At 36.2% G+C, this 25,163-nt stretch overlaps 1 protein-coding gene across 5 annotated transcripts in view; it reads right to left on the reverse strand.

The window, feature by feature from the left end:
* Positions 1–25,163, reverse strand: part of ARHGEF6 (Rac/Cdc42 guanine nucleotide exchange factor 6) — a 1,746,213-nt gene that overhangs the window by 280,813 nt on the left and 1,440,237 nt on the right. For all 5 annotated transcript variants that reach the window (XM_044065305.1, XM_044065303.1, XM_044065304.1 and 2 more), the window contains one exon: positions 15,477–15,555. In XM_044065305.1, the coding sequence (XP_043921240.1) occupies positions 15,477–15,555 (79 nt within the window). The remainder of the gene's footprint in view (positions 1–15,476; positions 15,556–25,163) is intronic.

Below are 25,163 nucleotides of genomic sequence, written 5' to 3' on the forward strand. Positions count from 1 at the left end.
AAAAAAAAAAAAATATATATATATATATATATATATATATATATATATATATATAAAGTTAATACAACAAATATATATCTACAAAAAATACATATATATATATATATATATATATATATATATATATATATATATATATATGTATGTTTATAGAAGTATATAAAACACATGCACATCATACTAATGTATTTGCTCACGCAGGTAGCATATAATAGATAAGCCAGACACTTATTTCTTTCGTAGTGGTCTGGCCTTCAAAACACCACTACAAAGGAAATGAGTGGCTGGCTATCTATCATATGCTACCTTCATGATCAAATACATTAGTATGATGTACATATATATATATATATATATATATATATATGTGTGTTTTTTATTTTGATTTCTATTTTTATGCTATTTCTGTGATCAAGTATATGTGGATTGGTTCTTAGAATGATGTATGTTCCATATATATTTTTGTAGATATATATTTGGTGTATTAACTTCATATATATATTTCATATGTTTTTGAATGGATTTTAGGATGTATATCTTGAAGCTGGAATTCTTTGTGTCATGTGACCTTAGGTTAATAGTTAAATATGGTGTTTTAGGTACTTAGCTTGATGTCACACCTGAAGAAGCATTTGGTGAAAGCGCTTGTGTGTTTTTATTAAAAGACTGTTCGTGAACCTAGAGCTTTGCTTGCGTTGGTCTTTTGTTATATGAAAAGAAAATGTTTGTTTTCAGATATCAGCATGTTAGTCTAATTTGACTAAATTATTTGCTTTAACTGTATAAAGCACAACTGAAATTTAGTGGGAATTAAACCCCTGTATACAGGATATGGCATACTCATATATAACACTTCATTTAATCACCAACTGACTAACGAGCCATCCAAAAGGCAGTTTGGTAACACTTTTACTCTGTGGTGGAAGGTAAAGCCACATAGCACATAACCTGAGAAGACTTCCTGCACCCATCTTATTAAAAAAAAAAAAAAAAATCCAAGCAAGTCAACATTAAATACCAGTTAAACTCTGTAAATAATCAGAATCTCAACAGAACATATTTCATTCAGCAAGTAATTATTACAGTTATATAGAGAGTATAGCAACATGCTCTTCCCTCCATGACAGTGGGGAAAGGTGTATCCCTCCCACATTACAGTAGTACTGCTGTTGGCAATACAGTCCATTTGAGCTGAGCTTCATCCATGATGGCTTTTTACTTGACTGTGCTACAGCTCAAAGAATCAAACAAGGAACAGATTCAACAGTCATGCAAAAGAAACTTCTGGCATCGTAAAAGCATCTTAGACTAGCTGCTTACATCCAATCCAGCTAATTTAAATGTGTCAGGAATGCTAGCTGATTTGACCAACAATCTCCATGTCATCTTTGCAATACATACATACACAAAATAAAGCTGCTACTGCCCATGGGATTCTGTGGGTATATAGCATGAAAATCTCTTTCAAATAATGTATTCTAAGCACCAACTGGCGCAACATGGATTACCTTCCTTTCTCAGACAATAAACACACACGTTGTTAACACCATTACTGCCACACCTAATTTCCAAGAACATCTCCACTAGATCCAAAGAAGTCCCCTTTACTCATATCTTATCAGACTCATTATTAAATATAATGCACCTTTTAGCATGTGTTTATCTAAACATGTTACAGAACTTCAAAGTCCTCAGAGACTGATAACTAAAAAGATTAGTGGCCTCAAAAAACGTAGTTATTAGGAGAGACTGGCAGTCCTTTCTCCTACAGACTCCTCCATGGAGATCTATGTCTAGTCTTTCATGCCATAAAAGATCCAATGCTAGTTGATCTCCTACTCCTTCAGAGAACTAATGCTACATAAAATATTTGGTTAAAGGAACTAAACCTACATCAACAGATAAATAAGACATATTTGCGTGACAGATTCATATCAAAATGTATCCCTGACCTCCGGAAAAAAACTTTCACTAGCAGAGTATCATCCTTATCACCTTCAGGGACAACCTAGATAATTGGATGGGCAGCCTCAAATTCTCTCCTGGTATATCTTGTCTTGTCTTTCCTGAGGCTAGAGGGGAATTCTGAATAGTTTTTTTTGGCTAGGCCAGAAATGGTCTGCAGACTGATTGCCTGCTACTTTCCTATGTACTGGACAGCATTGCTGTTATGGAAGGTTTTGTTATAAAACTTGCTTCACAATCAAGGATCTCTGTTAACTGCCATATTGACTGCCAAGCCTGGAGAATGCGTGGTTCAGTGCAGGGTTGTATTTGCCAGGGATGCCTTTAAGTGAGCATATATTATGGCAGAGCAGGCATGCTTACCAACTGGCAAGTCTCTAACAACCAGTGAAGAGCAGGTGTATGTTGGTGCACATAATGCCCAATGCCCATGGAAGAACTCGGACTACTGACCACTTGGTGGACACAAGGGACCAAAGAAGAGTCTCAAGGAGCAACAGAAGCCAGTCTAGAATTTGCCCCTGAAGTCTGATGCCTAGAATGTGTTCCTGAAGTCTGAACAGGGAAGGAAGCTATTTACAAAGTACTGGAACGTGCCCTGACTTGTGTGATAACACCTGTTGAAAATTCTGGGGACAGTAAGCCCTGGTTTGCTTTGAAAACCCCTCATGAAGGAATATTATAACTGTGACGTGATCTCCATCAAAACTGTTATAAATGGACTGGACTTTTATTTCTATCCTTTCCATGTCCAGCATTAGGTACCAGCGGAACTCGCGGCTGCGGGGTCCCCCAATTATCGCCCCATGAATGAGAGCCCCCATCCAGTAGCATGGGTTTCTCCATCTCCTCTTTTCATTCAGCTAATAAAAAAGTGGAATAGCATAGTTACAAAATTCACATCAGCGGCATTCCTTTATTGTCCATATATTCCTCGTTACGTCGTTATCGCCAGCATTTTCCCATTTTTTTTAAATTTTATTTTGATTTGTTAATAAGCTGCTCTCAATCAGGTCCGTTCAGTGAAGCAAAGGATCTGATTGGTTGCAGCATCCAGGCAAGCAAGTTGGGTTTTTTTCTTCTTTTTTTAACATTACATGTCAGCGGACTTCTCGGAAGCTGTGAGCGTGTTGGTGATGAGCAGAAACTAATCACCATGAAAGGATTAGTACTACGTTAACTTGGTGGGTTATACACTGCCATTTTGTTAAAGACTTAACTGTTCCATCAAGGTCACAACGGAGAGACAGAACTGGATTACTAAGTGTTTGAAATCTGTATCTGCAGACCATTGGTATCATAGACAGCAGTAACACGCACTTGTCTGCCACAGCCACTTTCCTTTGCTGGATATCACTGATTTGATATCACTGACATACCTCTCAATCTCTTAAAGCAAGAAATCTGGACAAAACCCTAAAAAATGGGGGGACAAAGGCACAAATATAAGGACACTTTTAAAGTACTGTTCTTACAAACTTAGAAAATTGATAGAACAACAGATTTTGCATTAGCATGAATTTTCTGAAGGGTATGAAGTCTGAAACTCAAATGTCTGTCATTATTTTCCGACTGCAAACCCCAATGATTTGCCAGAAATCAGTTTTTTTTATGAGAAACAGACCAAAAATATGAGGAAAAATCTGGACATTCTGTGAAAATCTGTGCAGTTGAGAGGTATGATTTTGCTTTGACTGTTTTTTTCTTTTCTGAAGGTCCCAAATATTTATTGGGCTGTTAAGGGTCCTGGATATTTATGACTGGAGAAACCCAGTAATTTTTCATAGTATATGGAGCTTCAGCTCTGCCAGAAACTGACTAAGTGAAGTGTGTCTGTTCAATGGCCTTTAAAGTTGCTACAAATGAGTGGCATTGTGAGCTGTAAATAGTATGTATTACAGTTTTAAGAACTGTCAAAGTCTTCAAACTGTTCGGAATCAGGGGCATTATGAAATTAAAGTCTGACATATCTGAAATTTGTGTGCCCCCCCGATATCAGAAAAATATATAATCTTTTTGCCAGTTTCGAACTATAAAAATTACAAAGCTCCCTGCCCTAACTACACAGAGGATTATAATCGCATCTTTAATAAAACAAATCCTTTTTTTTCTTTTAATGAATTTAAGAAATTTGCCTATTGAGCTTTGCTTTCAAAGTTAATTTCGTAAATCCATTTTGAGAATACATGAGGTTTCCAATCAAGACTTTACTACTCATATTTACATTCTGTCACGTGGAGCTTTAACTGTCCTTATGGTACAAGTTTGAGAATGTGTTGGATTTGTTGCTCCCACACAGTGACCAGACAACCTATGTGCATGTGCAGCCAAACTTTCGTCTGCTCTTCCTTGTGTGTGTCAGTATGTGCATGTAAAGCTGTTAGCATTTCCAGTCCTGTTCTGTGGTCAGTTGCCTGTGTAGGCTCAGACTTCAGCATAACAGCCCAGAAAGGTCAGAGATAAAAAGTCTACATACTGTAAAGTAGACAAGAGGAGAACATCGCCCTTATCCAGCCCATATTTAAGACAGCTATTGGAGAGCATGCCTTCTCTAGACATGACTCCGCTATGTGGTATAAAATCACTCTAGAAATGAAGTCTCACAATACCATTGTAGGTTTTAAAAAGACTAAAACAGAGCTCATCATTAGAAAGGAGTCATGTGCAAGTTCATAGGTTAGTAGTAGGATAACCGCACTTGTGGGCCTTTTTCAGCCTAGTCAATTTTTCAATTTGGTGCTTGGAATTACCCTTTTCATTTAGTGTTTAGATTAACCCTACCCACTCATGGACTATATTTATATTACCTGACTAACTAACTAGGACCACAATGCTTTAGGAACAATGTTCAAGAACTATGAACTGACTATTCCTAAATGCATTTTGAAATAACATAGCCATATTCCACCACCGAACTGACATAGCATCAGTCTTTAGTACATATATTGTACATATTGCATATATTATATATAGATTACAAGTAATATTTTACATCATAACCTTCTCTATATATGTGATTCTAATTCTCATCAGTCATGATCTGTATATGGTGTTTGTTGTTTATTCAGTTTCTTTGCAGTCCTATTTTATTTTGCTTGAATGTAATATATGTGACTAATATGTGCTTATCATATAAGCTTCTGTATTCAGCTATCTCCATTGTTCTTTGAGCCTAGGTGATGTCTGAAAAAAGTCTCAACAGACCAGCCAATCTATACTGTTAATAAACAGTAGGTAAATAAATAAACAACTGTTTACTTGAGCTTGAATTAATTTTTCTGTAACCACTGTACTAAAGATGCAGTGCTGCTGTCTTGATGCATGCTAATGCACAATTAGATGTTTGCCTGGTATTTTTGTTCTGTTCCTCACCAAAAATCTGGGTTCATGCAATGCGTGCTACTGCAAAGTATGTTCTACTATGTTTATTTATTTATAATACATTTTTTAAAATGCCTAATATTGGGAGGGGGGTTAACAGCTGTGAAAAGGTTGTAGAATGTACAGATGTTTTAATATATACTAATACAAACCCTGTTATGCTAGTAATGTGTATACCAGTAGTGTTTATAACTATCCTTGATGCTATGACTTTGTTTTATGATACTTTTTTGCTTTGTCTGTAGTTATTGTATTCAGAGGTTGGGAGCATGGTCGGGGGCTGTGAGAATGTTGAGCAGTTTTTAAATGTTTGTCTGGTATTTTTTTTGTTTGTTTCATAAAACTGGGGTAACACAAGATATAAGCATGTAGACAATGCATGCTAATGCACAATTAGATGTTTGCCTGGTATTTTTGTTCTGTTCCTCATCAAAAATGTGGGTTCACCCAATGCATGCTACCGCAAAATATGTTCTACTATTTTTATTAATTCAAATTTACATTGTATAAAATGCCTAATATTGGGAGGGGGATTACCAGCTCTGAGAATGTTGCAGAATGTATGAATGTCTAACGTATACAAATACAAACTGTTATGCTAGTACAGTGTACACCGTCAAAGTTTATAACTATCCTGATGCTGTGACTTTGTTCTATGATATTTTGCTTTGTCTGTAGTTATTGTGTTAAGAGGCTGGGAGCATGGTTAGGGTCTATGAGAATGTTGCAGCTGTATTTGTCTTGTGTGTCTGTGTTGTGTATGGGAGTCAGTGTGGGTGTCTTTGGGTACCTCTGTGGGTCTGGCTACCTTGATGCGGTACAGAGGCTTGTCATAATGTAACAACATTACTACTAAATGCCAGTCAGTCATAGCTCTCAATCTCTTGGCACAGAAAAATCTGGACAAACCAAATATAATGGGGGACAGCCCCAAAAATTGGGACAAATTTTAAATATTGCTCTTATACATTTTGCTAGAATAAAAGATCTTGTATTATCATGCATTTTCTGAAGGATATGAAGTGAAACTCAAATGGCTGTCATTATTTAGTGAATTCACCCCTCACTGATTTGCCACAAAAAAATCCAGAAAACTACACATTTTGAGGCACTGACCAAAAATGAGTCAAATCTGCACATTCTGTGAAAATCTGTGCAGTTGAGAAGTATGCAGTCTGTGTGCATGCACCTCTGAGTGGCTAACTTGCTGTACTGCAGGAGTTTGTCATAATGTAACACTGGTACTAAATGCCGGTCAGTTTGTATACCTTGGCACACCAATTCTTAAGTATCTGAATGTAGTAACCCTATAGTGAGCATAAAATGGTGCTGGATGAGATTGACAGGGAAGGGGATGTAACAGCAATGTGGTCACTCTTTATATTCTCCTGAGTAGGGCCCCCAACTTGAAACTTGCTGGGGCCCCCCAAAATGCTAGCACCAGCCCTGATCCTTTCCGATGTTTTGCTGAAAGAGGGCACTTTCCTTTTTTCCCTGCAAATAAACCTCACTTAAAAACTGAGAATGCCGTTTCCTTGGAATGGCTTTATCAATGAAACTACTAAAATACACTACAAAAACTTAAAAACATTTATGAGAGCAGGATAAAGCCCAGGTTAAATATTGAGAGACTAAATCCAGCAACTTTTACCATTAGGGGCAGTTCAGAAATGTCTGTAAAAGAGCACAAAATAGGTTGCCTGATAGGGAGTAAAAAAGTGCTAAGTTTCCTAAAACATTCTAGAACAAAGTAAATAAACTGGCTTGCTCTAGAAATAACATCAGACTAGGCAAGTCTCCTAATCCAACAATGGTGTAACAGATTTATTCAGAAACCAGTATGAATACACAATAACTAACATCACAACTCTCAACAACACTGGGCTACAGAGCACTATCTAAAATGCATCTGATCTAATTCAGTTAAGGGAAGGGAGTATTTTAAATATGAAAAAAACTTCTTACAAAACTGAAGGATTATGCTTTAGTTAGATCTGATGGACTTCGGTCAAAATTCATTAAACTGGCTTATTACTGACTTCGCTCTGACCACCTGAACATCCTGAAAATAAGTAATCATGAGGGTACTGTTCCATCACTTTGGAAGTTTGCACACATCATAACCCATCCTAAGGGGGTGCAGCTGTTGAACCCAATAGGTTTGTGTGGCACTTTGTGATAAGTTTACTTGTTTTCACTGGGCTTCTGTCACCTAGTCTGCTGTTTTATATTTGAATCTTTGAAGATGCATTACAGGGAAGTTGGGTACAGAATAAAATGTTTGGGTTCTCCGCAGGTGTTTGCCTGTCACTCCTAAATTCTGCCTTGACTTTACTCTTGGAGTTTCTGCTTGTAGCCCAGGAAATCATGCTACAGTGCACTTGTTTCTGTACTGGAGATCATTGTTGGATAATTTTAAGACATCTTCACATCCATGTGGTTGACTGACAGCAATTTCCAGGGGCACAGAAGGCTGGATGGGCTAGATTATGGCAAGTCTAAGATGTTACTGTATTGTGGAATTATCACATTTTGATTTGAATTTGGCTTAAATAATTTATGCTGTTGGAAAATGTATTAATATTAGTGTTTACATATCATCTTAAACATAATTAATTTTTTGTTTAATGTAATTGTTTAATTACAGTGCATTATATTTATATAATTTGATCTACTCAGCTGGTGAGATTTTAAGACTCATTATTGATTAAGTTTTTGTGATTTGGAATTTTAAACCATTATTAGAGTTTAGCCATATTACTTGATGAATAACTGTGTTATAGTAAAATACCCCCAGAACGCAACACAGGCACGCTGTAGTTGGTGTAACAGTCTTCTTTTATTGCATTCTGGTACCTCGGCCTTCGCCTTCTCAAGGAATACATTCATCTTAGATACCACCACACCCTTTATATCCTTAACCAAGTCAAATTGACATAATTAATTACAATCAAACAATTAAACAATTCAACAACCGTTGAGTGAACCTGCCTTTATGACTTAATAAATTTTACTGAATGCATTATTAGATACATTATTCTCATTTGTTGACTTCAGAAAATTACTAATAAACATTGAATATACAAATGCTTTGTATAATTTAACACCAATATTATAAATGACGTTCTATTCTTAACATTTCAATGAATAATACATAAAAACATATATTATTTCTCAATAAATCTATACAAAACTTTATATATTATTATGAATTTTTATTTTTATTTTTATTTTATATTATTTTGAGAATTTTGGGAATTTTTATGTATCTCCACTATAATTGTCTTTGCTTTAATTACTTTTAATATACAAATTCATATTTCAATGTTCATACCATTTGGAAAGTAGGTTTTATAATTCAGAATGAATCTGGACTCCATTTCCAATAATCTATTACGAAATCCTACATCACCCTCTGAATTTTTTGGCTTTCCTAACACACAATATGTGAATCCTTCAGGTGTCCCCCTATGAAAGTCCAAAAAATGTTTAGCCACGGGACTCTCCAATCTTCTATGCTTGATGTCGCCCAAATGTTCCATGATTCTGAGTTTCACTTTTCTGGTAGTTTGACCTATATACCATTTTTGTATGCTGCAACCGCAACCTATGATATACACTACCCCTACCGAATTACAATCATAATATTCTGAGGCTTTGTAACTCACATTGTTAATCTTCATGCCATCTAAATTCCTGACTTTACTGCAAATTTTACACTTGCCACATCTGTGTGTTCCTATTTTTTCTGTTCTTGGGTTTTCTCCCAAACTGTGCCTTGTGCTCAAAATCTCTTTTAAATTGGGATATCTGCCATACGAAAAGATAATTTTGCTTGGGAAAAGATTCCCCACTCTATCATCCCCCAAAACTATTGGCCACAAATTTAAAACTGTTTCCCTTAAAATCTCAGAAAAATGGGAAAACTTGGTGACAAAAAATAACTTTTCTTTTTTAATAAATTCTGATCCACTGCTTTCTGGCCAATTTCCTTGAAAAACATGTGATCTTAAATACTTATTTCTATCCATGTTTCTCTCTAAGCATTCAGGGGTTATCAGGCCCAATTCCTTCTCCACCTTAACCCTGGCTGATTTAATGGTAGCCACAGGATAACCTCTCATACTGAGTTTCCTTTCAATTTTATCAAATTAATTTCCCAACTTGGTCAGCTCAGAAATATTTGCCCCAATATGTTTGAATTCCCCCAAAGGTAAAGAGTTTAATAGAGATCCGCTGTGCATGCTGGAAGCATGCAAAAAGTTATCAGCGGCTGTCTCTTTGTAAAAAGGTTTAAACTGAATCCTATTGTTGAACCCTACATAGAATTCAATGTCCAAATATTGTATACTCTTATCCCCTTTGGTGTATGTGAAATCCAAACCGCATGGATTCTTCTTAATTTCTGAAATAAATCTGTCGAACTCTGAGGGATCACCTCTGCACAAAAAAAGAAGATCGTCTATATATCTTTTATACTTGACTACCTTCGTCCTAAAGAAATTGTTTGTATAAATGAAGGAATTTTCAAAATGGGCCATGAAAAGGACAGCATATGAGGGTGCATAAGGTGCCCCCATAGCTGTCCCTTCTTTTTGCAGGAAAAACTCTCCCTCAAACTCAAAACAATTATGAGTTAAACAAAATTCCAAAAGCTGTATAATATAATTAGTTCTTGGTCCTTCCCCCAACATCTTTTCTATGGACTCCAAACCCCAATATTTGTTAATACTTGTGTACAATGATTTTACATCTACACTGGCCCAGTAGAAATCTTGTTCCCAGAACATATTTTTCATATCTTCACTTACTTCACTCGTGTTTTTAACATGGGCTTGTACCTTATGTAAATGTTGTTTTAACACTGAGTCCAAAAAAATTCCTACGTTCTGCAAATATGAGCCCTTGCCTGAAACTATGGGGCGACCCGGTGGATTTCTTAAGTCCTTGTGGACTTTAGGAATGATAAAAAACCTTGCATTCCTTGGGTTCTCTATATACATCCTTTTTACGTCTCTGGATGTAAAAAATCCTAACCGTTCACCCCTTTCTAAGACCTCTAATAATGCAGAATTAAAAACTTTTGACATATTAGAGACCAACCTAGTATAAATTTTATCATCATTTAAGAGCTCCAACGCCGCCATATTGTACCTGTCTCTAGATAAGATGACCCAATTGCCCCCTTTATCTGCTTGAGTAAAAACAAGATGGTTGTTACAATCTTTCAAAACTGATAGAGCAGTCAATTCACTCTTGCTCAAATTGTACAATTTTTTACTTTTTACAAACTTATCATGTTCATGCTCCAGCTGCTTAAATAAAGTTTTTTCAAAAACCTGTATGGCTACGTTGCTTCTAGGCGGATTAAATTTGCTTTCATAGGGCATTCTTGGCACATCAAATCTACCATAACCCGTGTCAAACCCATCATCCATCACATTTAATACATTTTCTTCATCAGGGAAAATATCTACTAAGTCATTCTGGTGCAAAGAAATGTCCATTAAAGAACTGTCCAGAATAGAATCTGTTGTATCATTTAGTCTGGTTTCCGTTTCCGTCTCAGTTTCCCTTTTCATTCTATTTTCTGCGAAAAATACTCTTAAATACAATTATCTGCAAAACTGTTTAACATCTAATAGAATGTCTGATAGAGAAGGGAAGCGTGTCGGAACAAATTTGGGCCCTTTATATAGCACATTTCTACTTTCATCAGTAATGTCCCAGTCAGACAAATTCAAAATGCGACAAGACTCACCTTCCATAAATTGTGTCTGTATGTCACTTGCAGTCTCAGTGATATGTGATAACAAAACCTCCCCATGTGCGACATCCCTGGCATTGGAAAAACCGGAGATACTGGAAACACTATATCCAACCAAACGAGCATCATCTTCTCCTGCTTTTGTTCTGAAAACGGGGCCCCTTCCTTTATTTTGCACTGAATTTTGTCCAGAATTGTCTGCAGCATCGCTAGCCCTTGTATCCACGTCTTGTACCAAATTCAAATCTTCGAACACACTCTTCCTTCCTGTGGACTCCGTGTCGACTGAAGATAGCATAGTGTCCCCGACTGGACCACCTCTAGCAGATCCTCTGATGTCACGCCTGGCTCCGCGCTTTCTTTTAAAGCTATACTGCCATGAAAATAACTTGCCCGATTCATGGTCTTTAATGTCACGGATAAGTTTCTTTTTCTTACGTGTGATCACCTCCGACTCGACTTTGGATACTCTAGCTTTGATGTCAATCATGTTCCCCTCAAAGACAACACTTGAACTTTCATTTACCAGTTCTTTTTGCAACTGCAAAATGGATGAACGGACTCTATCAAGTACCCTCTCATTTCTTTTGATAAGGATACCCAACCAACTAATAGTACAATTTAGCGAAACTGCCTTCCATTCTGCGGAAAGATCCGCTTCTTCCTCTCCGAACTCATAGGCAAGTAAACGTTCCACCCTTAACCCTCTAGGGGGTTATATTTAAACTGATGTATTTTTCTAATAATTTAGAATCGTAAAAAGTGGTCACTTCCTTTACCATCGCCTTTTCCAATTCAGTGTATTTGGACGAACAATCGGTGATAGTGCCACTCCAAGGGTCCCTGGATGCTAGTTTCTCATCCCTCTCCTTCCACATGGAAATAAAGTTCACCGGTTGGTTTGATTGAGGAATTCCTGACACAGCACTTGCAGAAGCATTCATCGACATTGTAGAATATAAAAAACACTGAAAAATACTTATAGTAAAATACCCCCAGAACGCAACACAGGCACGCTGTAGTTGGTGTAACAGTCTTCTTTTATTGCATTCTGGTACCTCGGCCTTCGCCTTCTCAAGGAATACATTCATCTTGGCTAAACATTTTTTGGACTTTCATAGGGGACACCTGAAGGATTCACATATTGTGCGTTAGGAAAGCCAAAAAATTCAGAGGGTGATGTAGGATTTCATAATAGATTATTGGAAATGGAGTCCAGATTCATTCTGAATTATAAAACCTACTTTCCAAATGGTATGAACATTGAAATATGAATTTGTATATTAAAAGTAATTAAAGCAAAGACAATTATAGTGGAGATACATAAAAATTACCAAAATTCTCAAAATAATATAAAACAAAAATAAAAATAAAAATGTCATTTATAATATTGGTGTTAAATTATACAAAGCATTTGTATATTCAATGTTTATCAGTAATTTTCTGAAGTCAACAAATGAGAATAATGTATCTAATAATGCATTCAGTAAAATTTATTAAGTCATAAAGGCAGGTTCACTCAACGGTTGTTGAATTGTTTAATTGTTTAATTGTTTGATTGTAATTAATTATGTCAATTTGACTTGGTTAAGGATATAAAGGGTGTGGTGGTATCTAAGATGAATGTATTCCTTGAGAAGGCGAAGGCCGAGGTACCAGAATGCAATAAAAGAAGACTGTTACACCAACTACAGCGTGCCTGTGTTGCCTTCTGGGCGTATTTTACTATAAGTATTTTTCAGAATAACTGTGTTATGTCTGGTTTTAATGTTGGCTGTTCTTGTTCTTTAAATTGTTCTACACTATTACACAACTGTTTTATCTTGTTTTACATTCCTGCAGTGTTTGCCTTTGTCAGACCTCCAGATTGAGACCCATTGTAAGGACACACCTACTAGGCCAATGATTATTCACACCACCTAAGAGGCTCTCGTCCTTTAGGCACCTTCCTTTAGCATTTCATTGCTCTGGCTCTCTGCATATTAATCCCACTGTTTCTTAAGTATTGGAGACTTGTGGTGGCGAAGAGTGTTGGGGCTGTTGCTATGAAATCAGACTTTTTTTTTTTTTACACACCTTGAATGGGGGCCTCCCACTGAGGACTTGGTCACTTAGTGTCACCCACTGATGAAAGGTCATGAGTGTCATCATCATCATCATCATGGATCCTCCATGCCTTCTGCCAGTACCTTGGGAACAGAAGCTGTGTTAAGGAATGCCAGGTCATTAGGAATAGGTGAAGTAATTCTAACTTAAGCCATGTAGCTGTATAGTACTCGTGGCTTTTATCGCAGATACCTGGCTGGATGGGAATTTAGGTCCTTACCTTGGGTTGTCTGCCATACTTGGTCACCACGTGATTCATCATTCCAGGCATGGATAGTGATGGGTGTCTATCTGTTTTTTCACTGAGTTTGTAGCCGACTATTGCTGAGGATGGGGGGTTGTTCCTACAGCAGAAGTGAACATATTTCTCCTTGCATAACACCCAGCAGGTCACCTTGGACTTTTCTTCAAGACTTCTTGCACTGCTTCACTAACCTAGTTTGTAGACACCCGACTGGTTATTCTTGTGGAATGTTAATGTCTGAATGGATGTTCAGACCTGAGAGCCCACTAGGGAGTTCTTAAGTCTGAGAGGTACAGCTTCATTCAGGTTGTGTGTACTGGGCCTGTAAATCTGGGCATACTTTAGGCTTAGAAACCATGGACTCAGTGATGAAACATATATTTTGATCCAACTGTTAGCCCTTCCACATCAGGCTTAAACTTTCTTCACCTCAGTGAACTTGTGAAATACAGAGATCTCCAGACATATAATTCTGATATTCTTTGCCCACTTTTTGACATGTCCTTCAAAGTAGACTGTGTAGGGGAATCTGATGTGCTAGTGCTAGATGGATACACAGTAATATTATCCACAGTGCTACTGGATCAGGTTGCCCAAATGAGTGTACGCCCTAGAACTATTACTTAATGTAAGCCATGGTTTGACCATGAACTGTGGATCAATGCACAGATTTTGCCACATGACCAAGTGATGATGGAGTTCTCAAAAAGTGGCCACTTTTATGTTTAGAGAGTTCTCTACTGCATTAAATCATCTGCTTGTGTAACTTTCTTGCTGACAGACTGCACAGCCCAGCCAGTTTGATGACTCGTAGCATTTATTCCTCTATCGAGTGAAGACGCTGCATGATTTTTTTGTAGACATGACTGCCAAGATAAGATGAACCATACTAGAGAAAGCAAGTTATAAACTTAGATGGGTTTGACCAATCAGCATGGTTGTGAAGAGTATAGAGAAAGGTAATAACCTCAAAAATTAGAACTAGTCTGCTTTGACATAGTTTGCATCCTCTTCTTACTTTCATAAGAAATTAACAATTGGCCTGAAGATCTAAAAGATCTACATCCATCAAGAAAGTGCCTGAGTTGTCAGTGGACATCCAAGTTAAGCATCCTTTCACCTTCATTTTTTAGCATCAGTAAAGAAAACAGGGGAATTAATAGTTTGTCTTAAAGTAAACTCAGAAATCACTTTCAGTATAAAGAATAGTAACTTGCTCTTTTCTGGATGGAATTTGAAGATGTCAGTTATGAAAAACTACTGGATATCATTTCAGCAGTGAACCCAACCAGATATATTAAGAACCTTAGCTATACAAGCATGATTAGAACCTGCCAGAAGGGTCTAGGACCTGAAACAAGCCAGGCACCCATATTTAAGAGAACATTCTTCTGTGATTTAATAAGACAAGTGAAAAGTTACTGTTAAAAAAAAATAAATAAAATAAAAAAAAAAAACAAGGAAAATGATGGCCTCATTTCACCAACTGATTAGTCTGCTCAGCTGTGCAACGTTTCTGTTAACCTGTCCCTATAACACAAGTACTCAAAGTTGGGATTATTTAAAGTTGCAACTTTTTTTTTTTTTCTTGCTGATCTCTGCAATAACAAATTTGTGATAAATCACAAATGTAAGCAAACAGACTACAATAACCGAATTGTTATTATCACTGTCTTCTTTAGTCATTTGTCTGCCTAATGCAAAACTAGCTATACGTAACACTATTTCCATGTAGGTTTGTAACCTGCTTTGTCTGCTATGATTTCCTTTTCTGTTTTCAACTAGTGATTGTTCTGTATCTATTTTACATTACTGCTATGGAACTCTGCTTCCTAGGGTGTCCACTGAAATGAGGTCTCAACCCAACAGAAGATATATGCATGCATAAATGAATTAACAAAAACAGTCATTCTCCCTCATCAGCATTACGTGCTTAAATGTATACATACATACATGACTGTGTCAATTCCTCACGAGGAAGAGAAAAAAAGAAAATCTCTTAAAAGTACGAACCTGTAATTTCAAACGAAAAATGATTGGGTTCACTTTCTTCCAATTTTGTCACTGTCATTCCTGTTATCGGCAGTTTGCCCTTAAGAAAAATAAAAACACAAAGCAGACACATTAACAATGTTTTAAAATAAAATCTCTTCAAATTTGACAACTGCAAATGTCAAAGTTCATGAACTGCATGACTGCATGAATTCTGCCAGTCAACCTGCAAATGCAACAAACAGCAGCAATTTAAAAGGTAAAATGCAGTTGAAACGCTAGTTCATTTTACAAAGAGAAACTATTTTTGTCACTTTCCTATCTAGATTGCAGTATGTTCATTCACAGTTTCAGTGCTTGCTTCATTACGTTTTACTGTATTACTGCAGTTTAATGTATCGTTATTAGCAAAGTCAGGTTCCTTTGATGGTTTTTTTTTTTTCATAAGTGCCAAGTCATCAAATAATTTGCTATGCAATACATACGCACTTTCTTTCCTCAAAAAGTGCAGTATGTGTGAATCCTGAAGACAGCATTATGCCTTGAAAATATATCCTGAACAGATTTTCCAGGATATTTTAAATTAGACGTGTCCAACTTGCGGCCCTCAGAGCTCTTCCATGTGGCCCCTGACCTCTAACTACAACATCGATATGCGCATGCCTCAAAACACTTTTTTTTGTTTTTTCACACCCGTGACCTATAACTCTGTCAGTGTGCGCATGCACCAAAGCACCCTTGTAGTTTTGATTTTTTTGCACCAAAGAAGGATCTGTGTGTTCCCACCATTATTTCGTGCCAAAGAATGTGTGTGTGTGTTCTCGCTGAAGAGGGGCTCATGTATGGATTTGCCACCATTGCCTTTGAAAGGGTCAGCACTTATCTGTGTTAATAGGTAAGTGCGGAGTGAGTCTGTGAGCACATGCATGAAATCAGAATGTGTATGTGAAAGTAGAAGAAGAGTGCGTGTGTGTGTGTATGTGTGCATGACAGAGACAGAGAGGTACACATGCACAGAAAGGTTAATGACTATCAATCTACCTACTGAACACAAAAAAGTTAGCTCACAGATATATCATACAGTAAAAGTACACTTTCATTAAATTGCACCTTTCCTGACAGAGAGAGTGTTGTATTGAATATGAAATCATACCTCTCAGATTTGAGTAACCAATATTAGATTTTAGCCATCCAGCTAGGAAAGTTTTTAGTATGTGGATTTTCTGTCCAGTTTGATGAAGATTATGCTGCTTACTCAAGGAGTACATTCATGGCTATCCATCCAGTTGCCGTGTTGCTGAACTACATTGTTTGATAATGAGAGGAGCATTTTACAGAAGTTGAAGTTTTTGTGTCAAGAACCTGTCCATACAGAGTGGCTTGTTTATGTTGCAGTGAAGGCTGTGGTCTTTGTAGTGAGCATTTTAAATGAATTGAATTTCTTATAATAACAAACCCCTATGTGACATTACATTATATTGTTATATAATGATCTCTGATACTATATTCAGTTTCAGGTGTATATTTTTGTTCGCAAATATTTAGAATCATAACTGTCAGTTTGTCATTGTTACACATTCATTCATTCATTATCAGTGTTCACTTATTATATTTCTATATGGCATTTATGCATCATATGAACACTGTTTGATATTTTTTATTTTTATTTTTGTTTATTATTCTTGCCCAAGTACCAACTCATGAATAATTCTCTATTGGGAACATACCTAGAACGCCTATTGGCTGGGTTGCAATAGAAATACACCATTGTATGCTGGTAGTAATTTTGGCTTTTTTTGACTCTCACTGAAGAAGGCAGTAGCCAAAACTAGTTTGAGAGTCCTGATTTTTTACTGTTGGGACTTTATTAAGTCCTTGTTTGATTTTGAATAATAAAATTCAATTACGTGGAACTTCCTTGCTGGCCTCTTGTGTTTTTGAGTTACGTTGGTTGGGCCGTGCATGCTGTACGTGCGAGGTGTGCTGTTCTTCACCTCGCTGTTGGCGTCTAGCTCCACGTGTCGGTAGGAGAAGACTCCTTCCATGTGTTTCAAATTTCGGTAACAATAGTGTGTTACCTGGATTATACCAGCGATTTGGATTTCTATTTTTGTTTTTCAAATATTTTCAGTGTTGGACCAAGGGCATATGAATGAAACCTGTGATACGTGACGACTACCTATTGCGTGACCAAGGGACATATTTGATCAGGTATTCATCGTGATACAGGGTCAATGTAACTATTTGGTGTACAACTTCTTTTTTGAACACTTACGGCTCACTTTTATTGATATTTGGGATCTAGGAGTGGATTTAAGTTTACCGGAACTACACTTCGATTTTCATTTATGGAGTGCATTGAGTATATTAACGCAGGTACTTCTTAACTTAATTTTAAATTTTTGTTCTGCTTTTTTATAACTTTGGGATTCAAGGGAACTAACTGTTTATATCCATCAATAGCTCATATAATATATGAATGAAGGCATCAATAATATTTTTTTGGTGAACGCGTACATTTTGTTTGGGCCTATGGGTTCATTTACATGAAAACGCGAACTGTGTAATACGTGATCAAGGTTCAAATTCTGGAAGAACGTCGGGGTGGAATGCTTCATAAACTACCGTTTTTTTTGGAGCTTTTTGAGTTGGTTGACTGGTGGGATTGTCAACTATTCATTATTTCTCATGGAATAGTGTTTGTGGAACTTCTCGCTTCAACTATAGGTGCTATCTACACTTAAGAAGGACAATTTTTTGTTAAATTCAAGTTAATAACAGTATATTAACATTTACATATTATGGATAAGAATACTTATTGCAATTGTACGATTATGTGTTCATAATATACATTGGGAATATCAGTCATGCAAATGTTATATTACAATTTTTAGTGTATACTGGCACATTTGAACATAGGCCAGGGGGAGAGTGACATAAATATATATATATATATATATATATATATATATATATATATATATATATATATATATGATAGTTTATCTAGGTGAATGTGTTTAGTAGTTAGGGCCTGTGGGTCAACTTATGTGCAAGTGTAAATATTATAATACAAAGTTAATAGTATACATTCATGGAAGAACATTGACATTGAATGTTTTATAACTATTTCAGTTTTTTGGTTCATGAATGGTCAACACATTTGAAGTATCCATATATGTATCGGATTTCCATTTTTTTCTGTATGCAACTTCAAATGCAATGCATATTTATGTAAAACTTCAATTAGTCTATTCTCAGGACTTGGGTTACAACTATAAAATATGCTGACAGTCATTATTTATAATTGACATTGACAAGCATTGTATTGGTTTGATTTTGTGCTTATAACACACATTGTGAATGTTATCTGATGCATATGTTATATTGTGACAAATTATTTCCATGAATATTGGATGTATATATACAGGTTGGACAATTTAGATAAGTCCAATCACCAATATAAACGTTCAAGAGCAGCAATATATATGTGTTTCTCAACATTGAATTTGGATAATATATCAAGATTATTGCACATAATTATTCTGTATTTATAAGGGGTAAGCCAGACATATATATATATATATATATATATATATATATATATATATATATATAAAACGGAACATGATTTAGCATTGGATGACCCATTATATGGAGATAGCGACATATACTTATATATGTGACTTAAACCCAGCCATTCAGGTGTTTATTTACACTTGAATCTCATCCATATTAGTTGTCATACATTACAAACTTGAGTTTAAGGGTGATAATTCCCCACTTTTTTATAACAGGCTCATTGATCCGACACTATTATTATGTCATCTTAATTCATATGATATTTTGGGATCATTTTGAGTTTACCTCTGGTCGTTCTAGTTATAATAATTTGGAATTTTTTGGATTTATAGTTCCTTTGGCAACCTATACTGCTACTCAATATGGATTTGGACCAAATGTTGGATGGGCTGTGTGCTGACAAGGAAGACATTGGTGTTTTTGGATTAGATCAAATCCCGAGCAACAACCTTAACCCATCTATATCTAATTCTGCTGATAGTTGTGAACTGGCTTTTAAAACCTTGGAAAGAGGTTTGAAAGGACTAAGGGCTAATATTTGGCATTTGAGACTCTTTAGAGCCTAACTACATAAAAATATGGCCCCCAGAGGTTTACGTATAAAATTACGGCCACTTGTCAGCAGATCTGAACAGAGGCTGACGGAAGAATGGGAACAGGCACTACAGGATGGTTGTATGGTTTTTGTCAGAATATTGGCCTCGTATTATGACAGAACCATAGATACATGTGTCTCTGAGATTAAGAATTTGAGCACGGAATGTAAAAAGTTTCAAGCCAGCTCCAACTATCATGAGTTAGTTGGTAGGTTGTCAAAGGAACTAACTACCTATGACAAAATTATTAAGGATAGAAAAATCAAGAAATTTCACAGGGATGTCATAGATTATGACAAAGGGCACCCCTTTGAAACACAAAGGACAGTTAGATTTCAAAATACTGTCACAGGAACGACCAGGGGTAGGACTAAAAAGAGACCGAGATCCATCCTGAAACATAGGGACTCCTCCTACACCAGTACTTCAGGGGAGGAGTTCTCTTATACCGACAGTGAGGGTGGAAGAACAGTTGGTTCACCATTAAAAAAGAAAACCAACACCAGTTTCCCTTTAGGGAAGGTAAGAGACCCAGGGGGGGAAGGAAACACACCAACAGGAATAGGAACAGAATCCATGACAGGATTGATACAATGTCTACTGGAACAATAACTAAGAATTTTGACAATGTTCTAAACTTATCTGACCATGTATTAACGGATGAACAATACACAATATTGAACAAAGGATTGGGTTTTGTTCCGGGTTTTTTTTCTGATCAGTACCAGACTACATTGGACATAATGGATTATTGTCGTAGACTTAATTTAAAAATATTTTTTTCAGAACAGGACAGATCACACACTCAAAGATCTTCTGATTTTACCTTTCACAGATCTACCTTCCAACCTCCCATGAACAAAAATGTGGCTATATTCCAACAGGCAGTATTGAAAGATTTACATTTTCCAAATTTTGAATGTCATATTTTACCAGATAATATGACTCCAACGGAGAAGGAAGCACTTTCTGAACTTAGATCTAACCATGACATTGCAATACTTCAGGCTGACAAAGGGGGTGTGGTCGTGGTCCTAAATATGGATTATTATGTCCAAGAGGGTCTAGGACAACTATCTGATTCTAAGTGCTATATGCGTATGGGCATTGATCCCACAGATCGCTTTAAGCGGGAGATTGATACATTCCTAGATTCTGCCTTAGAGGAAGGTATTATAACCATTAAAACAGTTCAACATATTAAGGTTAAAGACCCTTCAAAACAGATCCTATATCTTCTCCCTAAAATTCACAAATCCATAACACACCCTCCAGGTAGACCCCATTGTATCTAGTATAGGTTCACTTACTGAACCACTGTCAGCCTTCCTCACCCAATATTTGAAACCACTTTTGAAACATGTCAGGGCCAGAATCCAGGATACTACTGAATTTTTGAAAATAATTGCAGATACGCAACTTGAACCGGAATGGATTATGTGCACTTTGGATGTCAAGTCCTTATATACCAGTATACCACACTGGGCAGGGCTACAGGCTTTACAATATTGGTTAAATAGGGTGGAATTGTATCCACCTGGATTTAATACTCTGCTTATCTGTATGTCAGAACATGTTCTTAATAAGAATGTATTCTATTTCCAAGGGGACTGTTATTGGCAATTGCAAGGCATGGCAATGGGGGCTTCTTTTGCCCCCATATATGCCGATTTGTTTATGGCCTATTTAGAAGAATGCCTCATTTACAACCCCCTACACAATATTTACCAGGTAGAAATAGACATTTGGCAGAGATACCTGGATGATTGTTGGATGGTGTGGCGTGCAGATTCTGAATATCTCATGGAATTTGTGGAGTATCTCAACAGCAATTTGTGGGGTATTGAGTTTTCTATAACATCTCATCAATATCAAATTGATTTTTTGGATGTTACTATATATAGAAATGAAGATCATACACTCAATACCAAATTATACCACAAATATCCACAATTCAATTCTCTGTTACATGCATCCAGTATGCATCCACGCCACACAGTCCGCAATATCCCCAAATCCCAATATCTCAGAATTAAACGTATTAATTCTTCTATTTCAGATTATGAACATGCTAAAATGGACCTGAATAACAGGTTTCTGGATAGGGGATATTCCATCTTTGATATCATATCCGCCCGTACACATACAGATAAACAGGATAGGCAAACCCTGCTTCAATATAAGGACCGCGTCAACAGCCCAAAGGATGACACTATTAGGCTGATTACGACTTTTGGCAAAAATCATCAGGTGGTTAGGAATGTTATCTATAATAATTGGAACATTTTGTTAGCCAATGATTATCTGCGTAGTATCCTGGGTGATCGATGTCCGATCTCATATAGGAGAGGTAAAACTCTGGGCTCATTATTTTCACACTACAAACAGAGGGAAAGTGGTGGGGCTAAATTTAAACAATTGACGATAACAGGAGATGCACTTCTGGGAACATTCCCTTGTGGGCATTGTATTTCTTGCAGTCAGGTTAACAAGATCAAACAATTCACAAGTTCAAATACAAGTAAGATATATGATGTCAGGATCTTTGGAAATTGTTCTACTAGTTGGGTGATCTACCTGGCCACTTGCCATTGTTCCGCCTTTTATGTGGGCAAAACTTCAAGATTATTTAGAATTAGAATAGGGGAACATCATAGTGACATTCGTACTAAAAAAGTGACGAATGCCCTATATCAACACACCATTAAACATCCCACAGCCAAATTCATGTTCACCATCATAGATAAAATCACTGGTAATAGACACAATCAGTTAGGATGGGAAAATATACTTAGTCATAAAGAAAAATATTGGATTGTCCATCTGGGAGCTTTATTTCCCCCTGGTCTTAATGATCATCTATAAGAAAGCAGTATTTATTTTGAACATCTCATAATTTTTTGGGAAATATTACTGTAATATGAATTTCTTATAATAACAAACCCCTATGTGACATTACATTATATTGTTATATAATGATCTCTGATACTATATTCAGTTTGAGGTGTATATTTTTGTTCGCAAATATTTAGAATCATAACTGTCAGTTTGTCATTGTTACACATTCATTCATTCATTATCAGTGTTCACTTATTATATTTCTATATGGCATTTATGCATCATATGAACACTGTTTGATATTTTTTATTTTTATTTTTGTTTATTATTCTTGCCCAAGTACCAACTCATGAATAAATTCTCTATTGGGAACATACCTAGAACGCCTATTGGCTGGGTTGCAATAGAAATACACCATTGTATGCTGGTAGTAATTTTGGCTTTTTTTGACTCTCACTGAAGAAGGCAGTAGCCGAAACTAGTTTGAGAGTCCTGATTTTTTACTGTTGGGACTTTATTAAGTCCTTGTTTGATTTTGAATAATAAAATTCAATTACGTGGAACTTCCTAGCTGGCCTCTTGTGTTTGAGTTACGTTGCTTGGGCCGTGCATGCTGTATGTGCGAGGCGTGCTGTTTTTGGTGAGCATTTTAAATATAACCAGTATTTCTGAGGGGGAGGAAGTCTCTTAAGGCAGGATCTTTCTTAGCCTGGAAAGCAAGCCAGTGATGAAATTTATAGTGAGAGACAGAGGAAAGCAAGAAGCTTTTTAGTCTGTTTGGAAAACTAAGTGAACTTAGTTCTTTGACCTTTTTTTGTCAGAAATGGTTGTAGTCTTTCTTTTGGCATTGTGTTTTGCTGAGGCACATGCCAAAAGGGGCTTTGCACTCAGTAATGCCTCTTATAAAGCAGGAATACAGGGATGTTATGACCTCCTTGTCCCTGGATGAGATACCCTTACTAATGAGGCGGGCCATGTAAAAAGCTTTCTGTACAAAGGAGACAACATGGTGGTCAAAAGTCAGGTTTCTATCAACCTGGGTACCCAAGCACCGCACAACCGATTGCATGCTTACAACATTGTTATTAATGTGATAATTTGTGGGGGCATCATTCTCCCCAAAGGGGGTGATGATGCATTTTTGGCATTTAGCTTGAAGCTATGTTTCTGGGACCAGTCATTTGTTTGGGTGAGACCCTCTTGTAGCTTATTTAGAATTGTTTTATTAAGCCAGTAATGTAAATTCTTTACTTTATTGCAAATTTGTTGGCTTATTTTTGTGGATTATAGTATTGTAGGACTGCTAATGTTGACATTTTATGTAGTTGGACTGCTGGGGTGGTTTTCCCAGTGAGAAATGCTAGTGCTGTAGTGAATATCTATTTGTGTAAAAAAAAAAAAATATATATATATATATATAAAACTAAGATGTTAGAGTTAACTGTTAGATTAGAGAATTAGAATTTTAAGGCAAATATTAGGCATTCATTACATTTATTCATTGTTCGAATGCACATACAGTACAGCCAGATCATCAACTTTGGTCACCTGTGGCAGCAAAAGAGTTAGCTATATGATATATTTTATATGCAGCCCCAAGACAATTTCTGTTCACTCAATGCGACCCCAGCAAGCCAAAAGGTTGGACACCCATGTTTTAAATGATAGTGTTAAATATGCTTTTCTTTATTTGAATCATATGTACTATCACACAAAAGATCAGTGAGACATTTTCCAAAAAAGGATCAGTTTGCTTGGCTGTCCTTCAAATGAACAATTTAGGTTCATTATGATTTCTTGTTCTTATATTTCATACATTAACTCTCCTATATATATACATATATATATATATATATATATATATATATATATATACACACACACATATATATATAAATAAATATAGACAGATGGCGAGAGAGACGTGTATATGTGTGAGAGATGACGATGACCTATTCAGTATTCAGGAGAGACAGTCTTTATGCTAGTGGACACAAGCTGAAATGGGGACATCAACAAAGACAAACTTCAACACAGTTAGCTAAGGAAACATCATTTTAAAGATATGATTTGAAACCAAATAAGAAACAACAGAAAGAACCAATGTGGAAATGGTGGCAGTGCTCAGACATGGGTGTTTTGTTTGATAAAATCTATACATTGTTTTTGTCACATTTTGAATCATAACATAAAATTGAACATACTAACTTCTTTATTAACTTTGTACTGATGATACATATTTACTTCAAATGTTTATTTGTTATGCAATAGACTTTACTCTGCAATTCATAATAACAATAAAGTATTATAATCTCCTTTGGATTGTACCAACTGTCAAGTAGCAATTCAAAGCATTCACCTCTACTGTTACGCCACATATTTATAATATGCAGACACACATGTAATTATTGGGATCATTCATCACTTTAGAAGAAACAGACTTAATTTATTACTGTTAGAAACTTAAAAACACTTTCCACATTAAAAATGGTCTACACTGACCAATTGTATAATATAGTACTTTGCAATAAACACTGAATTGTTTAATTACCTTAAGTATTAAAAATACATTTCCTATGTTTTAGAGTAGCCCCTAGAAGGTTGTAAGCATGAACAGTCTCCATGGGAAAGGAAAGCCAGTGACATACAACACGAATTGCTTTGAGTAGTGACATACAACACGAATTGCTTT

This window comes from Protopterus annectens, chromosome 3.part0, assembly GCF_019279795.1.
Source record: "Protopterus annectens isolate FY-2018-M chromosome 3.part0, PAN1.0, whole genome shotgun sequence".
NCBI lineage: Eukaryota > Metazoa > Chordata > Ceratodontiformes > Protopteridae > Protopterus > Protopterus annectens.